The sequence below is a fragment of the Haematobia irritans genome, chromosome 3, assembly GCF_050003625.1.
Source record: "Haematobia irritans isolate KBUSLIRL chromosome 3, ASM5000362v1, whole genome shotgun sequence".
Classification (NCBI taxonomy): Eukaryota; Metazoa; Arthropoda; class Insecta; order Diptera; family Muscidae; genus Haematobia; species Haematobia irritans.
This window is the reverse complement of record NC_134399.1, coordinates 131,572,858-131,593,572: the sequence shown is the minus strand read 5'-3', so window position 1 is coordinate 131,593,572 and position 20,715 is coordinate 131,572,858. Positions and strand designations below refer to the sequence as shown.

General features: G+C 31.4%; 1 protein-coding gene across 1 annotated transcript in view; it reads left to right on the top strand.

Annotated features, from left to right (window-relative positions):
• The first annotated feature begins 547 nt into the window (after positions 1–547).
• Positions 548–20,715, top strand: part of LOC142231188 (uncharacterized) — a 66,708-nt gene continuing 46,540 nt past the window's right edge. Inside the window, exons 1-6 of the mRNA XM_075301807.1 lie at positions 548–578; positions 721–954; positions 15,181–15,343; positions 15,409–15,587; positions 15,665–15,846; positions 15,907–16,121. Coding sequence (XP_075157922.1) covers positions 548–578; positions 721–954; positions 15,181–15,343; positions 15,409–15,587; positions 15,665–15,846; positions 15,907–16,121 — 1,004 coding nt within the window. The remainder of the gene's footprint in view (positions 579–720; positions 955–15,180; positions 15,344–15,408; positions 15,588–15,664; positions 15,847–15,906; positions 16,122–20,715) is intronic.

Here is a 20,715-nt window from a genome sequence, read left to right as displayed (position 1 = left end):
TTGTTGCGATTCCATGACTGAAGTCACGCAAAGACTCGTCGGTTTCCTTTCTCTGTCCAATTGTCAAGGCATTGCAGACATTACGACTCAGCGGCATTATCATATTGTCTTTGTAGGGATTTTTAAAAATTTTAAATTTTAAACTTCACGAAGATGTTTAACGAATTCCATTAGGAAATGTTATGATATCTACAATAAACCAATAAATGCCTTTCAAGGCCGTATATTATATATTACGTATATAATAATATTGAGATCATTGTATTTTGGCTTCAGTATGCTTTTGTATTCAATTGAATAAAGATCACATTTCTTTTCTTGGTATCTTAACGGTTCTCGTTAAATTGGTGAATTAATTAATCTAGTTGCAAAGAAATTAGCAACAACAAAAAATTGACTGGCTTAGAAACATGTGATAAAATATAAAAAAAGGAGAGAATAAAAACACAGAATAAAAATTTTAAAAAGTCTTATATTATTTGTATATAATTTCACTAATTGTAAAAATTATATTGAAAAAAATTGTAAAAGTAAAATAATACCAAAAATGGGAACTACATACAAAGCAAAGATAAAAGGTGATTTAATAACTAAATATGAAATTTGAAAAAAAAAAAATAATAATAATAAAAAAAATATATTATTATTTTATTGGAAATTTTAAGAAAATAATTTCTTCGCAATTAACGTGAATAATTTATTGTGTGCTTTTACAATTAGATAATTTTAACAATAAATACCAATATGATTTGAAAACACCAGCCGATTTTGAAACTGCTATAACAGCTACTGGTTTTGGTTGGTTTAATATTTTATTACTATTGGTTGGATGTCCAGCGGCTATAGCCTCAGTGTTTGAAACAGCAGTTGTCTCCTATGTATTACCAAGTGCTGAATGTGATCTGGGTTTGGATCTTTTGGACAAAGGCATACTCAATGCCATGACCTATTCAGGTATGTTATTTTTTTGCCGAAATGTACTTGAAACTTGGCACAAATAGTTGTAATTGATATAGGACGGATGATATTGCAAATGGGCTATATCGGACCATTTTGACGTATAGCCCCCATATAAAGCGACCATCAGATTTGACTTGCGCAGCCTATTGGAGGAGTAAAATTCATCTGATACGGTTGAAATTTGCTACGTGGTGTTAGTATATGGTCTGTAACAACCCAGCAAAAAAAGCGTCGACAAAAAAGTAGTGAAAATGTTCTCTTTGGATCCGGAAGTGGTGCAAAATTGGAGCAATCGCGATGAATTTAACTTGGGCTTGTCATAGAACGGATGTCCACCATTTCAATAGCCGTTGCATTGAATTTGCATCACTTCTTAAGGTGTGATGCGCATTCAGTGTTTTGCATGTAAATTAAAAAATATATGATATTTTAACAATAAAATAAATTGTATTTTTTTATGATTTTTAATGCATTCTAACGCTTGTCCGGAGCGTTTGATATCAAATATTTTTAAAAACTCGCAAGTGTTCTAGAATAGATTTAATTTTTTCCCCATTAAAAATATGAAAAAAGCGAATTATGAAAAATAATTATATATAAACCGATCCCCAGATTTGTCCTCCGTATCCTCTTGGAGGAGCAAAATTCATCCAATTCGGTTAAAATTTGGTACATTGTGCTAGTATATGGCTGCTAACAACCATATTAAACTTGGTCCATATCGGTCTATAGTTATATACAGGGCTGTGGAGCCGGAGTCGGAGTCTTGGAGTCGGAGTCTGAAGATTTTGCTGGAGTCGGAGTCGTAAAAATTTTGCTCGACTCCGACTCCGGCTAAACCAAATTTTTTAAAACACTTCACATTTTTGTAACTAAGCAAGTTTTTACGCAAATTAGTTTCCATTGCGTTATTCATTCGATCAATGTACAGCATGATTATAAATGAAAATCAACTTCCAATTACGGCTATATTTTTATGTTTCCTAGAATGTTAGACTAGCAGATGGGCTGTATCGATCCATTTTAATGCCCATATCAATTTATTTGAAATATTTCGAACAATCGAAATTATTTTTTTTTTTAATTTTACTTTAAGGCCATATACATATGTGGAATATTGACAGAAAAAATTTTCAAAGTTGTTTTTTATAGAAAATTTTGACAAAATGTTATTTCTATAAAAAGTTTTGTCAAAATTTTATTACTATAGAAATATTTTTTTCTATAAAAAATTTATTCAAAATTTTATTACTATAGAAATATTTTTTTCTATAGAAAATTTAGTCAAAATTTTATTACTATAGAAAATTGAGTCAAAATTTTGTTTCTATAGAATATTTTGCAAAATTTTATTTCTATAGAAAATTTAGTTTGTTACACAAATATTTTTTTAAAATTTTATTTCCATTGATAACTTTATTTCTATAAAAATTTAAGTCAAAATTTTATTTCTATAGAAAATTTTGCCAAAATTTTATAGTAATATACTTTTTTATTAGAAAATTTGGTCAAAATTTGATTTCTATAGAAAATTTTTTCCAAAATTTTATTTCTATAGAAAATTTAGTCAAAATTTTATTTTTATAGAAAATTGAGTCAAAATTTTGTTTCTATAGAATATTTTGCAAAATTTTATTTCTATAGAAAATTTTTCAAAATTTTGTTTGTTACACAAACATTTATATACCCACCACCATAGAATGGTGATGGGGGTATAATAAGTTTGTCATTCCGTTTGTAACACATCGAAATATCGATTTCCGACTATATAAAGTATATATATTCTTGATCAGGGAGAAATTCTAAGACGATATAACGATGTCCGTCTGTCTGTCTGTCTGTCTGTCTGTCTGTCTGTTGTAATCACGCTACAGTTTTCAATAATGAAGCAATCGTGCTGAAGTTTTGCACAAACTCGTCTTTTGTCTGCAGGCAGGTCAAGTTCGAAGATGGGCTATATCAGTCCAGGTTTTTATATAGTCCCCATATAAACCGACCTCCCGATTTGGGGTCTTGGGCTTATAGAAATCGTAGTTTTTATCCAATTTGCCTGAAATTTGAAATCTAGAGGTATTTTATGACCATAAAGAGGTGTGCCAAAAATTGTGAGTATCGGTCCATATTTTGGTATAGCCCCCATATAGACCTATCTCCCGAGTTTATTTCTTTGGCTTATAGAAACCGCAGTTTTTATTCAATTTACCTGAAATTGGAAATCTAGAGGTATTGTAGGACCACAAATACGTGTGCCAAAAATTGTGAGTATCGGTCCATGTTTTGGTATAGCCCCCATATAAAACGACCTCCCGATTTTGGGTCTTGGGCTTATAGAAATCGTAGTTTCTATCCAATTTGTCTGAAATTTGATATCTAGAGGTATTTTAGGACCATAAGAGGTGTGCCGAAAATGGTGAGTATCGGTCCATATTTTGGTATAGCCCCCATATAGACCGATTTCCCGATTTTAATTCTTGGGCTTCTAGAATCCGAAGTTTTTATCCTATTTGCCTGAAATTGGAAATCTAGAGGTATTTTCGGGTCATAAAGAGGTGTGCCGAAAACGGTGAGTATCGGTCCATATTTTAGTATAGCCCCCATAAGAACGATCTCCCGATTTAACTCCTGGGGTTTCTAGAAACCGTAGTTTTTATCTGATTTGCCCGAATTTGTAAATATTCTGATATTTTAGGTTCGCAAAAACGTGTATCGGATTAAGTTTTTATCGGTCCATTTGATAATGCCTCCATATAGACCGACTTCACTTCTTGACGGTGTAGAAGGCGCACCGATCATGAAAATTGCTTGAAACTCAATGTAAAATTTCCAGATTTTACTTCCACAGATTTAAGATTTCAAATTAAGACGTTATTTTATAATTTTCTTGCACACTTACAAGAGATGATTCCTCTAAAACTCAAACAAAAATGGTTCTTATAAATCCAGAATCTGATATAGTCCTCATAGGTGAAATCTTTAAATTTATCTTCGGGAAGTGTCCTCAAGTCCTCAAGCCCTCCTGAAATTTCAAAGGAAACCCTAATATTTGGTTCATGGTGGTGGGTATTTAAGATTCGGCCCGGCCGAACTTACTGCTGTATATACTTGTTTTAAAATTTTATTTTTTTTTGATAACTTTATTTCTATAAAATTTTAAGTCAAAATTTTATTTCTATAGAAAATTTTGTCAAAATTTTATAGTAATAGATTTTTGTATTAGAAAATTTGGTCAAAATTTTATTTCTATAGAAAATTTTGCCAAAATTTTATAGTAATAGATTTTTTATTAGAAAATTTGGTCAACACTTTATTTCCATAGAAAATGTTGTCAAAATTTAATTTCTATAGAAAATTTAGTCAAAAATTTATTTCTGTAGAATATTTTGCAGAATTTTAGTTACTACACAAAAATTTTTCTAAAATTGCATTTTTATTGATAATTTTTCCAAAATTGTATTTCTATAAGAAAAAATTGTCAAATTTTATTTCTATAGCAAATTTTTTTTCTTACTGATGCTCACTGATACTCACTGCTATAAAAAATGTATTCAAAATTTTATTACTATAGAAATATTTAGTCAAAATTTTGTTTCTATAGAATATTTTGCAAAATTTTATTTCCATGGAAAATTTTGCAAAATTTTGTTTGCTACTCAATTTTTTTTTTAAATTGTATTTCTATTGATAATTTTTTCAAACTTTTATTTCTATACAAAATTTTGCCAAATTTTATTTCTATAAAAATTTTATTCAAAATTTTTTTTCTATATACATATTTGGTCAAAATTTGATTTCTATAGAAAATTTTTCCAAAATTTTATTTCTATAGAAAATTTAGTCAAAATTTTATTTCTATAGAAAATTGAGTCAAAATTTTATTTCTATAGAAAATTTTGCCAAAGTTTTATAGTAATAGATTTTTGTATTAGAAAATTTGGTCAAAATTTTATTTCTATAGAAAATTTTGCCAACATTTTATAGTAATAGATTTTTTTATTAGAAAGTTTGGTCAACATTTCATTTCCATAGAAAATTTTGTCAAAATTTTATTTCTATAGAAAATTTAGTCAAAATTTTGTTTCTGTAGAATATTTTGCAGAATTTTATTTACTACACAAAAATTTTTCTAAAATTGCATTTTTATTGATAATTTTTCTAAAATTTTATTTCTATAAGAAAAAATTGTCAAATTTTATTTCTATAGCAAATTTTTTTTCTTACTGATACTCACTGCTATAAAAAATGTATTCAAAATTTTATTACTATAGAAATATTTAGTCAAAATTTTGTTTCTATAGAATATTTTGCAAAATTTTATTTTTATGGAAAATCTATTCAAAATTTTATTACTATAGAAATATTTTTTTCTATAAAAAATTTAGTCAAAATTTTATTTCTATAGAAAATTGAGTCAAAATTTTGTTTCTATGAATATTTTGCAAAATTTTATTTCTATAAAATTTTGCAAAATTTTGCTTGTTACACCAAATTTTTTTCAAAATTTTATTTCTATAGAAAATGTTGCCAAAATTTTATAGTAATAAAGGGTGATACGGTCAAAATTTGGTCAAGGGAAAACGCGTGTAAATCGGTGAAATCGTTTATTTAAAAAATCAAATTAAATTTCTTTTTCAAGTTCAATTAGTATAAAATTCAGGAAAAATATTCAGTTAGGTTTTCGCTTTTCCAAATCCGAATTGCCGGGCCTCACGCTTGACACCTGCCATCAGATTTTGTACAGCCACCTTGTCCACCTTCTTCGCCGCAGAAAGCCAGTTTGCCTTGAACTGCTGCTCGTCCTTAGCAGTTTTTTTGGTCTTCTTCAGGTTCCGCTTGACAATAGCCCAGTATTTCTCAATTGGGCGGAGCTCTGGCGTGTTGGGAGGGTTCTTGTCCTTGGGAACCACCTGCACGTTGTTGGCGGCGTACTACTCCATGGCCTTTTTACCGTAATGGCAAGATGCCAAATCCGGCCAAAACAGTACGGAACAACCGTGTTTCTTCAGGAAAGGCAGCAGACGTTTATTCAAACACTCTTTCACGTAAATTTCTTGGTTGACAGTCCCGGAAGGTATGAAAATGCTACTTTTCAAGCCACAGGTACAGTTGGCTTACCAAACCAGATATTTCTTTGCGAACTTTGACAGTTTTATGTGCGTGAAAATATCTGCTACCTTTCCCCTTCCTTTTGCCGTATAAAACTCCTGTCCCGGAAGCTGCTTGTAGTCGGCTTTGACGTAGGTTTCGTCGTCCATTACCACGCAGTCAAACTTCGTCAGCATCGTCGTGTACAGCCTCCGGGATCGCGCTTTGGCCGTCGTATTTTGTTTATCATCGCGATTTGGAGTCACTACCTTCTTGTAAGTCGATAGTCCGGCTCGTTTTTTGGCTCGATGCACGGTTGTAGACGATACACTCAGCTTATTTGCGGCATCTCGGAGAGAGAGGTTAGGGTTTCGCCTGTAACTACCGGCAACTCTATTTGTCGTCTCAGCGGCTTCCGGTTTTCCATTTCCCCCCGATCCAGACTTCCTGGCTGTCGACAAACGTTCCCCAAACACTTTAATTACATTTGTAATGGTTGATTTTGCAACTTTTAGCGAGTTTGCCAGCTTTGCGTGCGAGTAGCTCGGATTTTCGCGATGCGCGAGCAAAATTTTGATACGCTGCTCTTCTTGCTTGGACGGCATTTTGACAACTGAAGAGTGAATTCCAAAATAAAAATAGGAGCAACATTCTACACACACACCTTCAAAATGAGGGGTGTTCAGGTTTTTTAAATGCAAAATTGAAAGAAATACGTCAAGTTTATATTGACCAAATTTTGACCGTATCACCCTTTAGATTTTTTTATTAGAAATTTTGGTCAACATTTTATTTCTATAGAAAATTTTGCTAAAATTTTATAGTAATAGATTTTTTTATTAGAAAATTTGGTCAACATTTTATTTCTATAGAATATTTTGTCAAAATTTTATTTCTATAGAAAATTTAGTTAAAATTTTGTTTCTGTAGAATATTTTGCATAATTTTATTTACTACACAAAAATTTTTCTAAAACTGTATTTTTATTGATAAATTTTTCAAAATTTTATTTCTATAAGAAAAAATTGTGAAATTTTATTTCTATAGCAAATTTTCTCAATTTTTTTAGTGGTATTAAAATTAGATTTAGTTATATTACCCGGAGTCGACTCCGGAGTCGGAGTCGAGCTGATGAAAAATGCTGGAGTCGGAGTCGGACAAAATTGGCTCGACTCCACAGCCCTGATTATATATATAGTCCCCAGATAAACCGATCCTTAATCACACACAAATTTGTCATAACAAAAAAAAAAATTGTTCATAATTGTATGTAACCACCATATTAAGCGATCCAGATATTTCAATTCTGGATTTCTTATTACCGCGCAAAAATTCATATCGGTTCGTAATTATTTGTAGACTTCCCTATATATACCGGTCAAGAACTTAATTATATGCGTATTAAATCTGCTTTTTTGTGTCTAATATATACCACGTATGGACTAACTTACAAATTAGAAGAAGTTTTAAGATATCTTGCTTGATTGTGGATGATAGTCTTTAGTAGAAGTTTCTAAGCAATCCATGGAGAAGGGTACATAAGATTTGGTCTGGCTGAATTTACGGCCGTATATACTTGTTTGTTTTATTTGTTAAAGAAATGTTTGTAGTTTGAATGAAAATAATTGGAGTTCAAAATTGTAAAAATTACAAAAAGCTTCAAAGTAAAAAATTTTTTTTAATTTCAAAATTTAGTTAGTCAACAATAAAGACTAACTATTAGAGGTGTGCGCGTGAGGGAGTTTTCACGCACGCTCACGCACGCCCACAAATTCAAAATGTCATTCACGCACGATCACGCACGCCTGTTTTAGAATTGCTCACACTCACGCACGCTCACGAATGAATTCGTAACATTCACGCACGATCACGCACGCCCGTTTTTGAATTGCTCACACTCACGCACGCTCACGAATGAATTCGTAACATTCACGCACGATCACGCACGCCCGTTTTGGAATTGCTCACACTCACGCACGCTCACGAATGAATTCGTAACATTCACGCACGAAGGTTTTTATTGATTCACGCTCACTCACGTTCACGAACCAAAATCCTGCAAAGATAAACACTCACGATTGCAGAATAGTGACTACCGCACGCTCACGACGGGATATATCAACTCACGCACGTTCACGAACAACAAACTTATTCACGCACACTCACGATTCGAAAAAAAACTATTCACGCACGTTCACGAACAACGAAACCTACTTCCACACACTCACGATTCATAAAAAAAACTATTCACGCACGCTTACGATGTAAAATGCAACTCACGCACGTTCACGACTATTATACTTACAAAACAAACGAAAAAATGTAATTCACGAATGAGTACGAACTTAAAAACTTACTCTCGCTCGTGATACAAATGAGCTACCCACACAAATTCGCCAAAATATTTCTAATTAAAAATCTGAAGTTGAAAACGTACTCAATTAAAAAATTAACAGATACAATTAACATTTTAATCAAATCAAAATATAAATTCAATTAAAATTTGGATTGATTTTGGCCGAAAACCTTAATTAATTTTTAATTGAGGCAATCAATGATTTATAGTGTTATTGTTTACTTATTTTATTTTTTATTATATTATAATTACATATATTATAATTATACTATATAGAATTATTTTTTTTACATCTAAGCCAAAATTTAATGAACCAATGAAACCAATTATTTCCGAAAATTATTAATTTGTTATTTGGAAGTATGTTTTCAATTTAAAAATGTAAAAATGTTCAATCATTATTATACCCTTCACCACTACTGTGGTACAGGGTATAATAAGTTTGTGCATTTGTATGTAACACCAAGAAGGAAAAGTCTGAGACCCATCGTTTAGAATACCGATCGTCTTAGAATTAAATTCTGAGTCGATTTAGCGATGTCCGTCTGTCTGTCCGTCTGTCTGTCTGTTGGTGTATTTTTGTGTACAAAGTACAACTCGCAGTTTTCGTCCGATTGTCCTAAAATTTGGTATAGGGTCCTGTTTCGGCTCAAAGACGATCCCTATTGATTTTGGAAAAAATCGGTTCAGATTTAGATATAGCTGCCATATATATTTTTCACCGATCTGGTCATAATTGGCGTGTATATCAACCGATGTTCCTCAAATTCCGTACATCCGAATATTTTATGAGTCTCGAAAAACTTGCCAAATATCAGCCAAATCGGTTCAGATTTAGATATAGCTCCCATATATAGCTTTCGCCCGATTTACACTTATTTTCCCACAGAGGCCAATTTTTTGCTCCGATTTAGTTGAAATTATGCATAGGGAGTAGAATTAGCATTGTAACTATGCGTGCCAACTTTGGTTGAAATCGGTTCACATTTAGATATAGCTCCCATATATAGCTTTCGCCCGATATGAACTTATATGGCCCCAGAAGCCAGAGTTTTACCCCACTTTGCTTAACATTTTGCACAAGAAGAACGTGAATTTCATCGTGAGCGTGAATTTTTCGTGAATGTGAGTTTCTTCGTGAGCGTGAATTTTCTCGTGAGCGTGAATTTTTCGTGAACGTGAATTATTTCGTGAACGTGAATGACATCGTGAGTGTGAAGTTTTCGTGAATGTGAATTTCTTCGTGAACGTGAATTTCTTCGTGAGCGTGAATTTTGTCGTGAGCGTGAATTGTTCGTGAATGTGAATTTTTTCGTGAACGTGAATTTTGTCGTGAGCGTGATTTTGAAAAAAATTTACTCACGCACATTCACGAACAGAATTTGATGTTCACGCACGATCACGCACGACACATTCTTGTTCAGTCCCATTCACGCACATTCACGTGATTTGGTCAAAATTTCATTCACGAATCACGTGACTCACGCGTGAATCACGCGTGTCACGAAAATTTCGTGTCACGCGCACACCTCTACTAACTATAACGTGAGTCAATCCAGTTATAATAATGTCCGTCCGTCCGTCCCTATTCCCTTCGTCAGACAGCCAATTTTCATTCCACTTTCATGATCTCCATGTCAAAATCGTTTAATTGTAGACCAAATTCTTGGACATGCCTAAATATTTAACAATGTAGTGACACCTGATGAATGACACGATGCCATGGTACTTTTCGATGTTTGTTCTCCTACTCACATTTTGATACATTGTTATAAAGAAGACATCTATTATCAATCTCCCAAGAATATGATAAACAATTTTTTGTTTCTTTAAAATTTATATTTCGATAAACATTTTTTATTTTGCAAACAAAACAAGTGATTGAAATTCAAGTTCATTGACATTGCAATCGCATAGAAATTCAAGGTAGATTTGAAATTTTGCTGAATAATAAAAATGTGCCATTGTTTTGTGTCATGTTATGAATTGCAATTAATTGCCTAGTTCTATTGAAATCGAAACTTGAAAAAAAAAACAAAAACAAGTATATACGGCCAGGCCGAAGCTTATGTATCATCCACCATGGATTGCGTAGGAACTTCTACTGAAGACCGTCATCCACAATCGAATTACTTGGGTTTCGGTATCACTTGCCGATGGCTAGGTATCTTAAAACTTTCTAACACCGTCTTTCTAATTTGCAAGGTAGTCCAGATGTGGTATATATTAAACTAAAAAAGGCCGATTAAATACGTATATAATTAAGTTCGACAACATTTTCTATAGAAATAAAATTTTGACAATATTTTCTATAGAAGTAAAATTTGGACAAAATTTTCTATAGAAATAAAATTTTAACAAAATTTTCTACAGAAATAAAAATTTATCAAAATTTTCTATCGAAACAAAATGTTGACAAAATTTTCTATAGAAATAAAATTTTGACAAAATTTTCAAAAGAATTAAAAATTTGACAACATTCTCTATAGAATTAAACTTTTCACAACATTTTCTATAGAAAAAAAGTTTGCCAAAATTTCCTATAGAAATAAAATTTGCCAACATTTTCTATAGTAATACAATTTTGACAAAATTTTCCATAAAAATAAAATTTTGACAAAATTTTCTATAGAAATAAAATTTTGACAAAATTTTCATGATAATTAAAATTTTGACAACATTCTCTATTGAATTAAAATTTTGACAACATTTTCTATAGAAATAAAATTTTGGTAAAATTTTCTATAGAAATAAAATTTGACAAAATTTTCTATAGGAATAAAATTTTGACAAAATTTTCCATAAAAATAAAATTTTGACAAAATTTTCCATAAAAAAAAATTTTGACAAAATTTTCTATGAAAATAAAATTTTGGTAGATTATTTTTGGCTCGAGTAGCCACCATGATTATGAACCGATATGGACCAATTTTTGGGTGATTGGGGATCTGCTATATATGGACCAATTTTGGCATGGTTATTAGCGGCCATATACTAACATCACGTTGCAAATTTCAACCGGATCGGATTTAGTTTGCTTCTCCAAGAGGCTCCGGAGATCAAATCTGGGGAACGGTTTATATGGGGGCTATATATAATTATGGACCGATATGGATCAATTCTTGCGTGTTTATTAGAGACGATATGGACCAATTTGTGCATGGTTGTTAGAGACCATATAACACCACGTACCAAATTTCAACCGAATCGGATGAATTTTGCTCCTCCAAGAAATTCGGAAGGTCAAATCTGGGGATCGATTTATATGGGGGCTATATATAATTATGGACCGATATGGACTAATTCTTGCGTGCTTGTTAGAGACCACATACTAACACCACGTTCCAAATTTCAAACGGATCGGATGAATGTTGCTCCTCTAAGAGGCTCCGGAGTTCAAATCTGGGGATCGGTTTATATGGGGGCTATATATAATTATGACCTGATATGGACCAATTTTTGCACGGTTGTTACAGACCATATACTAACCATGTAACAAATTTCAGCCGGATCGGATGAAATTTGCTGCTCTTAGAGGATCCGCAAACCAAATTTGGGAATCGGTTTATATGGGGGCTATATATAATTATGGACTGATATGGACCAATTTTTGCATGGTTGTTACAGACCATATACTCACACCACATACCAAATTTCAACCGGATCGGATGAATTTTACTCCTCTAAGAGGCTCCGGAGTTCAAATCTGGGGATCGGTTTATATGGGGGCTATATATATAATTATGGACCGATATGGACATGGTTGTTATAGAAAATATACTTATATCATGTACCAAATTTCAGCCGGATCCGATGAAATTTGCTCCTCTAAGAGGATCCGCAAACCAAATCTGGGAATTGGTTTATATGGGGGCTATATATAATTATGGACCGATATGGACCAATTTTTGCATGGTTGGTAGAGACCATATACAAACACCACATAAAGGGTGATACGGTCAAAATTTGGTCAAGGGAAAACGTGTGTAAATCGGTGAAATCGTTTATTTAAAAAATCAAATTAAATTTCTTTTTCAATTTAATTACACACAAAAATTTTTTTTCTGATTCAATCACGAAATTAATTGATCCAATTAATTTTTTAATTGAAATGTCTTCAATCACGAAAATGATAGTATCAATCACAGTTTTAATTGGGCATAGAAAAATTTCTTGATTAAAAAATTAATTGATTTCATTACCAAATATCAATTAATTTTTTAATTGATTCAATTAAAAATTTAATTGATGTTGATTAATTTATTTATTAATTAAAAAAGGTAACTATCTTCAATTACATTCTGAATTGGCTTAGAATTTTTATTTGGATTAACAATTGATTGTTTGAAAAACAAAAAATTAATTAAAAATTTAAAAAAATGTTCATCGCTTTTTTAACTGACTTAGTCTTCCGAATTTGATTAAAAGTTAATTGTATCAATTAACTTTTTAATTAAAAATTTTAAAATGTTTAATCATTGACTTAATTAACTTAATGTTTCTATCTTGATTAAAAAGTTAATTGTACCAATTAATTTATTAATTGAAAAAAATTTCAACTTCAATTAACTTTTTAATTGGAAATATTTTGGTGATATTTTTTTCTGTGTAGTATAAAATTCATGAAAAATATTCAGTTAGGCTTTCGCTTTTCCAAATCCGAATTGCCGGGCCTCACGCTCGACACCTGCCATCAGATTTTGTACAGCCACCTTGTCCACCTTCTTCGCCGAAGAAAGCCATTTTGCCTTGAACTGCTGCTCGTCCTTAGCAGTTTTTTTGGTCTTCTTTAGGTTCCGCTTAACAATAGCCCAGTATTTCTCAATTGGGCGGAGCTCTGGCGTGTTGGGAGGGTTCGTGTCCTTGGGAACCACCTGCACGTTGTTGGCGACGTACCACTCCATGGCCTTTTTACCGTAATGGCAAGATGCCAAATCCGGCCAAAACAGTACGGATCAACCGTGTTTCTTCAGGAAAGGCATCAGACGTTTATTCAAACACTCTTTCACGTAAATTTCTTGGTTGACAGTCCCGGAAGCTATGAAAATGCTGCTTTTCAAGCCACAGGTACAGATGGCTTGCCCAACCAGATATTTCTTTGCGAACTTTGACAGTTTTATATGCTTGAAAATATCTGCTACCTTTCCCCTTCCTTTTGCCGTATAAAACTCCTGTCCCGGAAGCTGCTTGTAGTCGGCTTTGACGTAGGTTTCGTCGTCCATTACCACGCAGTCAAACTTCGTCAGCATCGTCGTGTACAGCCTCCGGGATCGCGCTTTGGCCGTCGTATTTTGTTTATCATCGCGATTTGGAATCACTACCTTCTTGTAAGTCGATAGTCCGGCTCGTTGTTTGCCTCGATGCACGGTTGTAGACGATACACCCAGCTTATTTGCGGCATCTCGGAGAGAGAGGTTAGGGTTTCGCTTGAAACTACCGGCAACTCTCTTTGTCGTCTCAGCGGCTTCCGGCTTCCCCCCGATCCAGACTTCCTGGCTGTCGACAAACGTTCCCCAAACACTTTAGTTACTTTTGTAACGGTTGATTTGGCAACTTTTAGCGATTTTGCCAGCTTTGCGTGCGAGTAGCTCGGATTTTCGCGATGCGCGAGCAAAATTTTGATACGCTGCTCTTCTTGCTTGGACGGCATTTTGACAACTGAAGAGTGAATTCCAAAATAAAAATAGGAGCAACATTCTACACACACACCTTCAAAATGAGGGGTGTTCAGGTTTTTTAAATGCAAAATTGAAAGAAATACGTCAAGTTTATATTGACCAAATTTTGACCGTGTCACCCTTTACCAAATTTCAACCGGATCGGATGAATTTTGCCCCTCTAAGAGGCTCCAGAGGTCAAATCTGGGGATCGGTTTATATGGGGGCTATATATAATTATGGACCGATATGGACCAATTTTTGCATGGTTGTTACAGACCATATACTAATACCATGTACCAAATTTCAGCCGGATCGGATGAAATTTGCTGGTCTTGGAGGTTCCGCAAACCAAATCTGGGAATTGGTTTATATGGGGGCTATATATAATTATGACCGATATGGACCAATTTTTGCATGGTTGTTAGAGACCATATAACATCACGTACAAAATTTCAACCGAATCGGATGAATTTTGCTCCTCCAAGAGGTTCCGGAGGTCAAATCTGGGGATCAATGTATATGGGGGCTATATATAATTATGGACCAATTCTTGCGTGCGTGTTAGAGACCACATACTAACACCACGTTCCAAATTTCAAACGGATCGGATGAATTTTGATCCTCCAAGAGGCTTCGGAGGACAAATCTGGGGATCGGTTTATATGGGGGCTATATATAATTATGGACCGATGTGGACCAATTCATGCATGGTTGTTAGAGACCATATACTTACACCATGTACCAAATTTCAGCCGGATCGGATGAAATTTGCTGCTCTTAGAGGATCCGCAAACCAAATCTTGGCGTCGGTTTATATGGGGGCTATACGTAAAAGTGGCCCGATAAGGCCCATTTGCAATACCTTGCGACCCACATCAATAACAACTATTTGTGCCCAGTTTGAAGTCGATAGCTTGTTTCGTTCGGAAGTTAGCGTGATTTCAACAGATGGACGGACGGACGGAATATATATATACTTTATGGGGTCTTTGAGCAATATTTCGAGGTGTTACAAACGGAATGACAAAGTTAATATACCCCCCATCCTATGGTAGAGGGTATAAAAATTATTTGTTTATACAATTAGATTGGTTAGTAAACATTTTTTTATTTTTCTTGCAGGAATGATTATTTCAGCTATTCCCTGGGGCTATGTAGCCGACACAAGAGGTCGTAAATCTATATTGGTATGGGGTCTTTTGGCGGATGTACTATGCGTTCTATGTTGTGCCCTAAGTCAAAGTATTATTCAACTAATGATTGCAAAATTCATAGGAGGTTTTATGTACGATACCATTTTAATCTACAACAAAGTTAATGTAGTAAAATATCGAATTATACACATTTCAGAATGGGAGGTCCCTTTGCTGTCCTCATGACATATCTGACAGAATTTCATAATAATAAATATCGGGCGAGGGTAATGATGTGTATTGGCATAATGTTTTCTTTGGCATCATTGACAATGCCAATTCTGGCTTTACTGGTACTACCACAAAATTGGGATTTCCAAGTATGGATTATGCAATGTAAGATAAAAAAGGATCATCATCTTTATTAAAGTGTATATAAAATAATTTGATTTTTTTTTTTAAATTTTTTATAGTCCACTCATGGCAAATGTATTTAGCAATATGTGCTATGCCAAGCCTAATAAGTGGCATAGCTTTAAGTTTCTTTCCGGAAAGTCCTAGATTTCTAATGTCTCAAGGTCGCACAGCGGAGGCTTTGAAAGCATTACGTACGATCTATGCATTGAATACAGGCTATTCAAAGGACACGTATCCTGTAAGATAAATTATGATTAAACTATATATATAATTATTAATTATTTTTTTTATTGTAAAGATTACATCATTGGTTGATGAATCATTGAAAGCTGAAGAACAAAATGTCGAAGAAATATGCATTTCCACAATTGAACACACTGTCAAGGATTCGTATAAGGATAGCATTGATGTTGTCAAACCGAAAGAGCCAAGTCCTTTTTTGGCTTTATTCCAGAAGCCATATCTACGTTTATCAATTAATGTGTATATGTTAAATTTTTGTATACTATTAGGGTAAGTATTCACTAAAGGATTTGAATATCCTTATCAGGGCTTTGGAGTCAGAGTCTGAAGATTTTGCTGGAAAAATTTTGCTCGACTCCAACTCCGGCCCAACCAACATTTTAAAACACTTTATATATTTTTGTAACTAAATATTTATTTAAGAAATTTGAATTCATTGAGATCTTCAATCGATCAATGACTGTAATTGCGGTAAAACTTTCAATAATGAAAGACTATTCAATGTTTTCTAAAAGGTTTTACTTAAATTGTAAATGCGTCGAATTCTTCTTTAAAAACGGAGAACTTACTTACAATCGACTTTAACGAAATGGACCAACACGAAAATAAAATATTGAATATATAGAAAAATTTGGCACAATTTTAGTACCATAGAAAATTTTTGGCAAAGTTTTATTTCCATAGAAAATTTTACCAAACTTTTAGTTCTATAGAAACCTAAAAATTTTAAATTTTATTCCTATAAAAAATTTTGGCAAAATTTTATTTCTATAGCAAATTTTGCAAAATTTTATTTCTATAGAAAATTTTTGCAAAATTTTATCTCTATGGAAAAATGTCAAAATTTTATTTCATTAGAAAGTTTTGTCAACATTTTATTTCTATCGAAAATTTTGTCAAAATTTTAGTTCTGTAGAAAAATTTTTAAAAATTTTATTTCTATGGAAAATTTTGGCAAAATTTTATTTCTATAGCAAATTGTTGCAAAATTTTATTTCTATAGAAAATTATTGCAAAATTGTATCTCTATTGAAAAATGTCAAAATTTTATTTCATTAGAAAGTTTTGTCAAAATTTTATTTCTATAGAAAATGTTGTCAGAATTTTATTTCTAACATATCGAAAATTTTGTCATAATTTTAGTTTTATAGAAAATTTTTTAAAAATTGTATTTCTGTTGCCAAAGTTTTATTTCCACAGAAAATTTTGTCAACATTTTAGTTCTATAGAGACCTAAAAATTTTTAATTTTATTCCTATAGAAAATTTTGTCAAAATTTTATTTCTATAGAAAAAAAATTCTTCAAAATTTTATTTCTATAGAAAATGTTGTAAAAATTTTATTTGTATAGAATATTTTATTTCATTAGAAAGTTTTTTCAACATATTATTTCTATCGAAAATTTTGTCAAAATTTTAGTTCTGTAGAAAATTTTTTAAAAATTTTATTTCTATAGAAAATTTTGTCAAAATTTTATTTCTATAGAAAATTTTGTCAAAATTTTACTTTTATAGAAAATTTTATCAAAATTTTTTTTCTATAGAAAATTTTGTCAAATTTTTTTTTTCTATAGAGAATGTTTCAAAATTTTATTTCTATAGAAAATTTTGTCAAAATTTTATTTCTATAGAAAGTGTTGTAAACATTTTATTTCTATAGAAAATTTGGTCAAAATTTTATTTCTATTGAAAATTTTGTCAACATTTTTTTTTTCTATAGAAAATTTTGTCAAAATTTTATTTTTATAGAAAATTTTGTCAAAATGTTATTTCTACTGACAAATGTTGTCAAATTTTAACTTCTATAGAAAATTTTGTCAACATTTTATTTCTATAGAAAATTTGTTAAAAATTTTATTTCTACAGAAATTTTTTTAAAAATTGTATTTCTATCGAAAATTCTGTCAAAATTTTATTTCTGTAAAAAATTTTGTTTTATTCAATAGAAAATGTCAAAATTTTATTCTAAAGAAAATAGAAGGACCTCTTAGTTGGATCGTAGGCTTTATTTGGGGCCACAAAATCAAATTAGTACGTTTTTAGATATCGGCTGCCCTGTGCCACACTTTTGGTGTATATATATCCCTTAAATTGTAAATGCGTCGAATTCTTCATTAAAAAGGGAGAACTTACTTACCATCCACTTTAACGAAATGGACCAACACGAACATAAAATATTGAATATATAGAAACATTTGGCAAAATTTTAGTTCCATAGAAATTTTTGTCAAAATTTTAGTTCTATAGAAACCTAAACATTTTTAATTTTATACCTATAGAAAATTTTGCCAAAATTTTATTTCTATAGAAAATTTCGTCAAAATTTTATTTCTATAGAAAATTTTGTCAAAAATGTATTTCTATAGAAAATTTTGTCAAAAATTTGTTACTATAGAAAATGTCAAAATTTTGTTCTAAAGAAATAAATAGAAATTTTAGTTCTATAGAAACCTAAGTTTTAAATTTTATTCTTATATAACAATTTGGCAAAATTTTATTTCTATATAGAAAATAGAAGTACCTCTTAGTTGGATCGTAGGCTTACTTTGGGGCCACAAAATCAAATTAGTACGTTTTTAGAAATCGTTTATTTAAAAAATCAAATTAAATTTCTTTTTCAAGTTCAATTAGTATATTTCCACCCGATCCAGACTTCCTGGCTGTCGATAAACGTTCCCCAAACACTTTAATAACATTTGTAACGGTTGATTTGGAAACTTTTAGCGATTTTGCCAGCTTTGCGTGCGAGTAGCTCGGATTTTCGCGATGCGCGAGCAAAATTTTGATACGCTGCTCTTCTTGCTTGGACGGCATTTTGACAACTGAAGAGTGAATTCCAAAATCAAAATAGGAGCAACATTCTACACACACACACCTTCAAAATCAGGGGTGTTCAGGTTTTTTAAATGCAAAATTGAAAGAAATACGTCAAGTTTATATTGAAATTTTGACCGTATCACCCTTTAAATTGTAAATGCGTCGAATTCTTCTTTAAAAATGGAGAACTTACTTACAATCGACTTTAACGAAATGAACCAACACGAAAATAAAATATTGAATATATAGAAAATTTTGTCAAAAATTTATTACTATAGAAAATGTCAAAATTTTGTTCTAAGGAAATAAATAGAAATTTTAGTTCTATAGAATCCTAAGTTTTAAATTTTATTCCTATAGAAAATTTTGGCAAAATTTTATTTCTATAGAAAATTTTTGCAAAATGTTATTTCAATAGAAAATGTCAAAAATTTTATTCTAAAGAAAATAGATGTACCTCTTAGTTGGATCGTAATCTTACTTTGGGGCCACAAAATCATATTAGTACGTTTTTAGATATCACACTGCCCTGTGCCACACTTTGGGTGTATAAATATCCCTTAAATTGTAAATGCGTCGAATTCTTTTTTAAAAAGGGAGAATTTACTTACAATCGACTTTAACGAAATGGACCAACACGCAAATAAAATATTGAATATAAAGAAAAATTTGACAAAATTTTAGTTCCATAGAAAATTTTGTCAAAGTTTTATTTCCATAGAAAATTTTGTCAAAATATTAGTTCTATAGAGACCTAAAATTTTTTAATTTTAGTCCAATAGAAAATTTTGTCAAAATTTTATTTCTATACCAAATTGTTGCAAAATTTTATTTCTATAGAAAATTGTTGCAAAATTTTATTTCTATGGAAAAATGACAAAATTTTATTTCTATAAAAAATTTTGTCAAAATTTTAGTTCTATAGAAAATTTTTAAAAATTTTATGTCTATAGAAAATTTAGTCAAAATTTTTTTTCTATAGAAAATTTTGTAAAATTTTTTTCTATAGAGAATTTTTCAAAATTTTATTTCTGTAGAAAATTTTGTCAAAATTTTATTTCTATAGAAAATGTTGTCAAATTTTTTTTCTATTGAAAATGTTCTCAAAATTTTATTTCTACAGAAAATTTTGTCAAAATTTCATTTCTATAGAAAATTTTGTCAACATTTTATTTCTATAGAAAATTTGTTAAAAATTTTATTTCTATAGATTTTTTTTTAAATTGTATTTCTATCGAAAATTCTGTCAAAATATTATTTCTATAAAAAATTTTGTTTTATTCAATACAAAATGTTGCCTAAATTTTATTTCTATAGAAAATGTCAAAATGTTATTCTAAAGAAAATAGAAGTATCTCTTAGTTGAATCGTAGGCTTACTTTGGGGCCACAAAATCAAATTAGTACGTTTTTAGATATCGGCTGCCCTGTGCCACACTTTGGGTGTATAAATATCCCTTAAATTGTAAATGAGTCGAATTCTTCTTTAAAAAGGGAGAACTTACTTACCATCGACTTTAACGAAATGGACCAACACGAAAATAAAATATTGAATATATAGAAAAAATTGGCAAAATTTTAGTTCCGTAGAAGATTTTGCCAAAGTATTATTCCATAGAAAATCTTGCCAAACTTTTAGTTCTATAGCCACCGTGGTGCAATGGTTAGCATGCCCGCCTTGCATACACAAGGTCGTGGGTTCGATTCCTGCTACGACAGAACACCAAAAAGTTTTTCAGCGGTGGATTATCCCACCTCAGTAATGCTGGTGACATTTCTGAGGGTTTCAAAGCTTCTCTAAGTGGTTTCACTGGAATGTGGAACGCCGTTCGGACTCGGCTATAAAAAGGAGGTCCCTTGTCATTGAGCTTAACATGGAATCGGGCAGCACTCAGTGATAAGAGAGAAGTTCACCACTGTGGTATCACAATGGACTGAATAGTCTAAGTGAGCCTAATACATCGGGCTTCCACATAACCTAACCTAACCTAGTTCTATAGAAACCTAAAAATTTTACATTTTATAGCTATAGAAAATGTTGGCAAAATT